At 35.2% G+C, this 10,544-nt stretch overlaps 1 protein-coding gene across 4 annotated transcripts in view; it reads left to right on the top strand.

Annotated features, from left to right (window-relative positions):
* The first annotated feature begins 2,147 nt into the window (after positions 1-2,147).
* The window catches only part of STPG2 (sperm tail PG-rich repeat containing 2), a 608,618-nt gene continuing 600,221 nt past the window's right edge, over positions 2,148-10,544 (top strand). For all 4 annotated transcript variants that reach the window (XR_012483169.1, XM_074273233.1, XM_074273232.1 and 1 more), the window contains exons 1-2: positions 2,148-2,684; positions 8,022-8,131. Coding sequence is in view for 3 of the 4 variants with exons in the window: in XM_074273233.1 (XP_074129334.1) it covers positions 2,576-2,684; positions 8,022-8,131 (219 nt within the window). In the remaining variant the exon portion in view is untranslated. The remainder of the gene's footprint in view (positions 2,685-8,021; positions 8,132-10,544) is intronic.

Genomic DNA, 10,544 nt, shown 5'->3' with positions numbered 1-10,544 from the left:
ATGCCATGCAGAGTTGTTTTTATTTTAGCCATGAGGAAACAAGGAATCCCTGTTTTTTAAAAAAAATTAAGTGGAGATATAATTTTGTGTTTTAGGATGATAGATTATAATGAAAGGGAAGAAACTGGAGGCAAAGAGACCAAATAGAATACAAGTATGAAGTTTGAGTGTCCAAGAGTTAATCTGATATGCAGTTTCCTGGATTAGTTAAGATTTTTTATTAATTTTGTTTTGAAGCATAGCTGACCAATTTGCTCTCTCACAACTAGGTCAAGAATAAAAAGAATAAATTTGAAGTGTTACAAAATTGAAAGTGAGTGAAGACTATGTTTGGAGAGTTAGGTTTTAATAAACTAATTATTAATATTAAATATTAAAATTAGACTGATGAATGTTTTTCTCGACATGTTATATTTTAAAATTCTTGTTCAGATTTTTTAATCAGAAATGCTTTAAAGCCTATATTTCCTGCAATCCTATTTTCCCCCATTTATATTATATATATCATATATATGTATATGTCTTTTTCACCCTTTCCCTTCTCACCAGTGTTTTGCTTTTGACCCCTAAGTCCCTCAATTTGCCCTCCCTTTTATCAGCCACCCTATTCTTATCCCTTTCCCTTTCTATTCCTTTTATTAACCTTCCCCTTTCTTTTCTCCTATTTCTCCATAGGATGAAATACATTTCTATACAAAATTAAGTATGTTATTCCCTCTGAGTCAAATTTGATGAGATTAAAGATCAAACAATGCTCATCTTCCTTCCTTTTCTTGTATGGTAATACACCTTTTCTGCCTCTTTTATGTGATATATATTTTAGTCCATTTATCCCTTCTTTCCTCTTCAAGTATAATGCTTTTCTACCTCTTAATTTTTTAATATAATTATATTAAAGTCAACATATATCTACACCTTTTGCCTATGTATAATTCTTCTAATTGCCCTGACATAGTTTTTAAGAAAAGTTATCTTCCCATGTAGGAATTTAAACAGTTTAACTTCAAAAAAATGTGTCTTTTTCTTTCCTATTTATCTGTTTATGCTTCTCTTGAGTATTTGAGGATCAAATTTTCTGTTCAGAAATGATTGAACATCCCCTATTTTATTGAATGTCCATTATTTTCCCCTCAAAGATAATGCTCAATTTTTCTGGGTGGTTGATTCCTAGTTGTAGCCCAAGTTTCTTTGCCTTCTGGAATATATTTCAGGCCCTCTGATTCTTTAATGTGGAAGCTGATCGGTTCTGGGTAATCCTGATTGTGTCTCCTTGATATTTTTCTGGCTGCTTGCAGTATTTTTTTCTTGACCTACTTCTGGAATTTAGCTGCAATATTCCTTGGGGTTTTCATTTTGTGGTCTCTTTCAGGAAGTGACTGGTAACTTTTTTAATTAGCTGGGGAGAGGCTCAGGCAATGTCCTGGCTTCTCTCCAGCATCTTGGCTCTGCCCCTCTAAGTTAGTTTTCAATGTAATATTACATGAATATAGCTCCCTTGAGTATTTTCTTTCTAGATCATACTTTTAGCAAGAAATAGATCCATTTAGCTATGTAAACAATTGGAGCTCTGTATTTCCTTTGTTAATGTCTATTCTGATAGATTTCCAACATTCTAGCTATGGGAATCTACTGAACATCGGTAATAACTCACTAGTGGGAATGATACATGTCTATTCGACATATAGTTCTGTACATGAAAATTTCATTTAATTACTAAAAAAAAATGAGGTGCTTCCCATCCTCTTGGGGTCAGCTCGATAAACATCGCCTGACCCTCTCTAGCCGGCCTGAGAGCTTGCTCAGCTGGGCCGCCCTCAGCCCCCTTCCTTCTTAGCCCTGGGTGGGCGGAGGGAGACCCCGGGGCTTGGCTCCTGCGGGCCGAGCTGCAGGGCGCGGTATCCCACGCTGTTCTCTTAGTTTTTACTCCTTTCCGCTAACCACAGCTAGGGAGCACTACCCGTCCCTCTCGGACACCGGGAGCGACCTCTGTAGTCCGCAGTTATGCAGGCTCTAGAGAAGGTCTGAAGTGCACAACTTCTCCCTGGGCGCTTGCGCGCGCCCTCCTGGACACGTGCGCCTCCACAGCGGGCTGAAGGTGATGGGGTCCCGAGCCTGACCCCGCCCCTTTTTCGTTCCTCTCAACCTTCGGATAGCTCGGCTTCCCACCAAAGGAGGATTGGAAGGATAGTCGAAGGCCGGAAGACAAGAGAAAGCCCTGAAGCGAGATTCTGGGGCTTTTACTGTTCACCTCTCCCCGCAGGGCTGTTGGGGGCCCCAGGGACAGGAGGTTTTCGGGCTTTTTGACGCGCCTGGGTCACGTCCGTTGCCTGTGGCAGAGCCCCGCGGAAGGTGGAAATCTTCCCGCAGAATGTGTGCTTCCAACTGAACAGGGTAGGGTGGGGTCCTGGGGGCCGGGGGCGGGGAGAAGGGCAGTCCACCTCTGTGGTCTAGGCCCGTGCTCCTCGCCGTCGGTCTCCTCGTGCCCTACTCACGCGCCCTCCGTCAGCGCCACTGCCCGGCGTCATCTTCCTCCCTCCCAGCTCCACCCCGCAGCGGTGGTCAGCAGTAGTCCGGGATGTATGACAGAGCTCCCCGGGAGATCTCGCTGGCCAATGCCACCAGCACTGATGTTCACGTGGGGCCGGGCTCCTATCAGGTGCCTTTCCAGAAGCAGTACGTGTCAGGTAAGAGCCACCGAAGCCCTGACACGTCGTGTGGAAAGCGTCAATCAAAAAAAAAAAAAAATCAGTCAATCAAGCGTTTAATACTTCTCAATGACATAGACAAAGAGCTTACATTCCCTTTTGAGTGACTACTTGAAGGACTGAATGTAAGAATACTTAGAAAGATCAAATTTAGTCAATTGATGCACTGCAGCTTTTTTTTTTTTTTTTTAAAGAAAATAGAAATGAGATGAAGATTTTTATTGCAAAGTAAAATTTATAACAAAAATTTTGCTTTAATGCATAATGACCAGATTTCCTATTTTAGTCAACAATCTTGAATTTTGATTTCCTGAATCTCCTTTGCTTTTTGACTCACTTAGGCATTCTGTCTTCCTCATTCTCTCTTCTTGCTGTTTAATAAATCTTTTTTTTTTCCTTGATGAAATAGCAATACGGGTCATCCTAGAGCTGAATTATTAATGATCTCAAGTGCCAGATCTAATGGAATTTTCTCCGTCTTTCTTCTTCTTAAGCTTGTTGCAGCCTTTGACACTGTTGGTCAACTTCCCCTCCTTGATACTTGGGAATACCACTCTCCTGATTCCCCAACTGCCTGAGGACTGCTCAATCTTTTTTGTTAGATCTTTATCCAGAGCAGGCCTGCTAAGTGTGGATGTCCAAAAGGACTGTGTCCTGCTACCTCATCTCAGTATACAGAATATATACTGTTTCTTTTTTTTTCCCCTCTAGATATTGATTTATTTATTTATTTTAAAATTAATTTTATAATTATAACATTTTTTTTGACAGTACATATGCATAGGTAAATTTTTTTTTTTTTTACATTATCCCTTGTACTCCCTTCTGTTCCAAATTTTCCCCTCCTTCCATCCATCCACCCCCCCTCCCCTAGATGGCAGGCATTCCCACACATATTAAATATGTTATAATATATCCTAGATACAATTCTCTACCGTTTCATATGTGGTGAGATCTGTTCAAATAAATTCAATTTAACAACAAAATATTGATTCTTGAGGCAGCTAGGTATCACAGTGGATAGAATACAAGGCCTGAAATCAAGAAGACTCATCCTCCCGAGTTAAAATCTGGCCTCAGACACTTATTGAGCAAGTTACTGAACTCCTATTTGTCTCAGTTCCTCATCTGTATAATGGGAACACATTGGAGAAGGAAATGGTAAACTACTCCAGAATCTTTGTCAAGAAAACCTCAAATGGGGTCACAGGGATTAAAGGCAACTGGAAAAAACAAAATGCTGATACTTCTCAGATCTCCTTCTCTACCCATAACCTCTTTGCTGACTTGAATTACATTTCTAACTGCCCATTGGACATCTTAAACTGGAAATGTCCAAAATTGAACTTGTAACATATGTGTGTGTGTGTGTATACACACAGTTACAAGTTCAATTAAGTCATTAAGAAACACTATCTATCTATCTATCTATCTATACACACATTTATATATAATGTTTCTTAATGACTTAATCTTAAATTACTGCATTTTTGTCTTGATAGTATTATTTGGGATACTAATATAATGTGTTCACTCCTCCAGATATGGCATTCTCAGGCAGTGACTTTAAGTCATTAAAGGAGTCATTAAGCAGGCCTCTGGTTGACTGATTCTTGGGGATGAAGGGATGGGGAGTTGGAGGAGGGGCAGGGAGATAGGAGTTGAGAAGGTTGAAAAGACAGGGAACTGGGAGTAAAGTGAAGAATATAGATGAATTAGTACAAACACTTTGTCATTGTTGAAAAAATAGATTTTTTTATTATTTTAATAGTTTTTATTTACTAGATATATGCATAGGCAATTTTACAACATTGACAATTGCCAAACCTTTTGTTCTAATTTTTCCTCTCCTTCCCCCGCCCCACAGATGGCAGGTTGACCAATACATGTTAAATATGTTAGAGTATAAGTTAAATACAATATATGTATACATGTCCAAACAGTTGTTTTGCTGTACAAAAAGAATCGGACTTTGAAATAGTGTACCATTAGCCTGTGAAGGAAATCCAAAATGCAGGCGGACAAAATTAGAGGGTTTGGGAATTCTATGTAGTGGTTCATAGTCATCTCCTAGAGTTGCTGCTCTGTTGGAACTGATTTGGTTCATCTCATTGTTGAAAATGGCCACATCCATCAGAATTGATCATCATATAGTATTGTTGTTGAAGTGTATATATATATATACATAATATGAGTAGGACCAGGAGATATATATATATATATATATATATATATATATATATATATATATATATATATATATCTCCTGGTCCTACTCATTTCACTTAGCAGCAGTTCATGTAAGTCTCTGTAGGCCTGGAAAAACAAATTTTTAAAAAGCCAACACTGAAGAGATAGTTAATAGCCTAATTTTTATATTTTCAGCTATGTACTGTTTTTGTGATCCTGAGTAAGTCACTTAATCTTTCTGAGCCTCAGTTTCCTCATTTGTACAATGAAGATAATAATTGCATGATTCTTACAGAGTTCCTCCATGCCCCCTTTTAAGAAAATGCTTTCTAAACTGCAAAGCACTATAAAAAAGAGGTATTGTTACTATTTTTGAGACACTGGAATTTATCATTTCTGTTGTCTCCAGCAAATTCTTCTCTTTCTCTCCAGTCATTCCCTCTCTTACCTTTGGTCTTTTCCTGTCTATTGGTGTCCCTATCCTTTCTTGAAATTCAATTCATTTTCTAATTTTAATCAATGAAAATCTGTGTTTTCTCTCTCCCATCCTCTTTCTCCTCCCCCATCCATTAAGAAAGGAAAAAAAAATAAACCCATCACAAGCATGTAGTCAATAAACAAATTCTTGAACTGGCCATGTCAAAAAATAAAAAAAAAAACTCATTTTGCCTTCTGAATCATCATCTCTTTGTCAGGAGATCAGTATACTGCATGCTTCATCATGAATCCTCTAGAATCATGGTTGGCTATTGTGTTGATTAGAGCTCTAAAGCATTTGAAAATTATCTGAATTATTATTTAGAATTATCAGAATCACAAAATAAGTAATAGTATTTTATAAAATAAGTAATAGCATTTTATAAATTATCCTTCTGGCTTACTTCATATTAAATCTTCCCAGGTTTCTTAAAACTATTCCCTTTACCATTTTTTTATATTATAATAGTATCACTTTACATTCATATGCCATAACGGTTCAATCATTCTTCAATTGAATAAGAGGTGTCATAAATACTTTTGTACATATGGGTCCTTTTTGTCTTTTGATCTCTTTGGGGTATAATTAATATTAGTTCCAATGGGTTTGAGGGTAGTCACATTTAATTAACTTATAGGGCACAGTTCCAAGAAACTTCAGAATGGTTAGACCAATTCAAAGCTCCACCAACACATTAATGTACTTGTTTCTCCATAATTCCTCTAACATTTGATATTTTCTTTGTCATCTTTGATGATTTGATAGTTATGAATTGGAGCCTCAGAGTTGTTTTAATTTGCTTTTCTCTGGGTAATGATGAGCATTTTTTTCACATGACTATTGATGGTTTAATTTCTTCCTCTAAAAACATTCTTTCTTTGAAAATATTTCCTTTAACCATTATTATGGGGGGTTGGTTCTTATTTTAAATTTGAATCTCTTCCCCCATATCTTAGAAATATGTCTTCTCCATCCTTTTAAAAAACTCTCACTTGATCTTATTCTCCTTGCCAGCCATCTCATCTCAAATGTTCCTATATACTGTAATCAGTGCCTCCAATTCCTCCTTACACTCTTTTCTAAACCCTTTGAAATCTGGTTTCTCATTTTATCATTCTAGTGAAACTAAGCTTTCCAAAGTTATTAATGATTAATGATCTTTTTTAATTCTTCTATCAATAACCTTTCTTTCTCCCCCTTCCCCTCCTATTTATGTCTGTCTGTGTTTGTTTATTGTTTTCTATTTGTTTTTATGAGCTAAAATCTCCCCTTTTCTCTCTTTTGCCAAATAAGAACCCAGGAAAAAGAAAATTCATTACAAACATGTTTAGTCAATTAATCAAAATAAATTTCCATATTGGCCGCATAAAAATGTTTACTTAATTTTGCATTGAGTTCTTTATCTCTCTATATAAGGAGATAAGTAGCACATAGCCTTGTTATTACACCAATAAAAGTTCAGCATAATCGCATTCCATCATATTTATATACTATAATTTGTATCCATTCCCAAATTTATGTGTACAACCTCAGATTCTTATTCTTTGCCACTTCAAAAAGATCCATAAATATTTTTGTCCAGCTCAGAGTTTCTTTTGTTTTAAACTAATTTGTATGATCATTATAACTATTTGCTAAATATTAATTGATTACTTCCTTTAATCTACTCTCCCTCCAATTTCTCCTGTCCCCCTTTCTCCTTTCCCTTTGTTGAGTGAAAATTATTTCTATAATCAACTGAATGCATATGCATATTTTTCCTTTTGACCAGTTGAAAATGAGGTTCAACTACACTCCTCTGTCCTCTTCCTTTTCTCTATAGATAGCTACACTGATTATGTGAAATCACTTTTCCTGAATTTCCTTTCCTTTCTCTTTCTCTAATCCTTTTTTATATGTATTCCTCTTCCCAGATCCTTCTATTTCCCCAAGATCATCAAGACATAACAGAACTGCTCTTTTCCTTTTTGGTCACTCTTCTAGGTTTTTAACTAAAGTAATATCTTCTGGTTCTCCTTTCTGTTCCTTTTTGCCCATCTCCCCAAAAAAGGCCCTTTTATCTCCAGGATCAAAAGCCCAGCTTCTGTAGAAGGCTTTCTTGGACTCCCCAAACTTTAATGCCTTCTTTCAATTTCTTTCAGATTATCTTTCCTTCCTCTCTCTCTGTCTCTTTTTCTCTCTGTCTCTGTCTCTTCATCTCTATATGTATTATATGTTGCTAGTATTTATATTTATTTACATTTTTATATAAAGGAGTATTTATATTCTCCCATTAGAATGAAAGCTCCTTGAGAGCAGATTGTTCCTGTGCCTTTCTTGATATCCACAGTACTTTGCACAATGCCTAGAATATTGAAAGGACTTAAAATGCTTAACAAATATTTATTGACTGACTGTAGTCCAATATGTTGTATAGTTGATTCATTATAACCTCTCATATACTAATTGATATTAAATATAGTGATAAATAAGTACTGATTTATATTACCAAATGTGATACTTTCTTTTCAGAATTTATTTATATGTGGTGTCTATATTGAAAAGATTCAACAATTTAGAGTGGTGAAAAATGATCTTCTTGACATATTTCAAACTGTTTTTTTTTCCAGGCAGCAATTTTGTTTTTGTTTTTGTTTTTTCTTTTTTAGATGGCTATGCTCCATTTCTTTCTTTTGCATCCCGAGAAAGTGCTTTTGTTACCCCTTTCACTGAGGATGATGCTCCAGGACCAGCACACTACAATATTAAAAAGATAAAGGTAAATTTATGATTCTTGCTAGTGATATCTTTTTTTATACTATTGTCATTTCCTAAAATGTCCAGCCTTATGAAAAAGTAAAACAGATAAGTAAAACTGACCAACATAGCAATATTCTGTACCCATCTTACCTTTTTCTTCCAACACAGAAGACGATGATTTCATTATCTTTTCTATGGTACCAAGATTGTTCATTTAGACTGATTTTTATCTGTTATACAATTTTTCCCCCTTATAACATGTTTTACAGTATCATTTTACAGTAAGAAAATTTTGAAATAGTTTATCTTAAACTATATTAGGAGTTGGCAAAAATAAGAAAAAAGTTTTATGTTTCATTACTGAAATACTAAATACTGAATACTGAATACTAAAATACTGAAATTACTAAAATTTTAATGTACAAATTATTCACCACAATCATAAAACATAACATATTTGTGCCTTATTGCTGAGTGTATTTGGGGAAAGACTGAGGAGGGAGGTAAGAAGAGACATTTTCAAAGAAGGATAACAGAAGGAATAAATATGTCTGAAATTTTTGAGAATTACATTCTTTTCCACTTCACTTTTGGTCAATGTAAAATGCAGATATTGCTGCATCAGGACTGATTTCTCTGAGTTAAAAAGATTGAAATATGGTTTTCTATAATTGGACCAAAAATGGACCAAATTATTCCCTCATTTTGTTATATTTTCCCTTTTAACATCTTTCCCTTTAAAATTCAAATTTGGGGAGGGAGGAAAAGTGTTATTAACTCCCTAGTTTCTCAGTTATTTAAATGTCCTTTTTAAAAATGATCTCTTTGTCTTTAAACCATTTTCGTTTCCCTACTTACCCACTAGCTCTCTCTATTCCCTACCCAGAGAATCAACCTCTGTAGCAAAGAAATAAAAAGGAAGAGAGAAACCAATAATAGTTCAGTCAACTAGCATATATTTATTTAAACATTTTTTAGTAATAACTTTTTACTTTCAAAATACATGCAAAGATAGTTTTCAACATTTATCCTGGCAAAACCTTGTGTTCCAAAACTTTCTCCTTCCCTTCTCCCCACTCCTTCCCCGAGACAGCAAGTAATCCAATATATATTAAACATGTGCAATTCTTCTAAACATATTTCCACAATTATCCTACTGCACAAGAAAAATCAGATCAAAAAGGAAAAAAATTGAGAAAGAAAAAAAAGGCAAGCAACCAAAACAATTTGGTGAAAATACTATGTTGTAATCCATGTTTAGTCCCCCATAAGTCTCTTTCTAGATGCAGATGGCTTTCTCTATCACAAGTCTATTGGAATTGCCAGCATATTTTAAACTTATACTCTGCACTGGTCATTGGGGAGATAAGTAATAACGCATGAAACAAGTTCTACTCAAAATGAGCTTACATTTTAATGTTCTCAAGTCTTACTTTATATGCAATATCTCACTCATATAGTTACTCTTAAGAGTCATTATTTTATTGTTCTAACATACCCACAAAATTGGTTTCTCCCTCTCCTCTGATAAAAAGTTTTTTACAGAAATATGTAATTGTCTTAGTTTTAATTACCAACTAATCAAAGATCTGTTGGTGATATTTGTACTTTCTTGGGGTAGTAATAGCACTCAATAATAGAATAATAATACAAATTCTCTGCAAAATTATTTTGATTTACATTGAAGGATACCATAGATTTGGATAATTTTGCATTTGTCTCTTCAAATTTTCTGTTTATAAGAAGTTTAATTGCTCTTTGATTCACTAAGCTACTTTAATGAGGTGTGGATAAGTTGTCAGCTGTATCACTGAAAGAAGTATTCAAAAATCACTGATCCATTCAAGAGCCGAACTTACAGAGGCCAATATAATGCACGCAAGGTATTTCCATGTGACCATTTAAGAGTTAATAAAGTTACAGTACAGTTTATGTTCTTTCTCTACTCTGTTCAACTCTATTTACCTATGATATCATAATTGTCAAGGCTATTGGCTGCTTCTCCATCTCTTAACCATCTTAATTTCTTTATGATTTTTGACTTTGCTAGTCATCCCTCTTTCCAAGATCTGCTCTTCTTTTATAGTTTTTTTTAAGATACTAATCTCTTCTTACTCTTCTGAATGTTCCTTCTCAGGTCCATTTGCTGAATATTCATCCTGGTCACAGTTGCTCAGTGTTCCAAGGGACTCTTTTTACTATTTCACTTGTTGATCATGTCAGCTCCTATGAATTTAATTATCATCGCTGTGCTAATGATTCTCAATTCTATTTATCCAGACCCGACATCTCTGCTGACTTTTAGTCTTGTGGATCTATTGGATATTTTGGACATTATAAAACTATTTGTAAACTAAAGACATTTTAAACTCCACATGTCTGAAACAGAATTCATTATTTTTCCTCCCTTATTTCCTCCTTTCAAACTTTTT

The sequence above is a fragment of the Sminthopsis crassicaudata genome, chromosome 6 (assembly GCF_048593235.1).
Source record: "Sminthopsis crassicaudata isolate SCR6 chromosome 6, ASM4859323v1, whole genome shotgun sequence".
Taxonomy (NCBI): Eukaryota; Metazoa; Chordata; class Mammalia; order Dasyuromorphia; family Dasyuridae; genus Sminthopsis; species Sminthopsis crassicaudata.
Note: the sequence above shows the minus strand (reverse complement) of the source record. Positions and strands in the feature narration are given on the sequence as shown.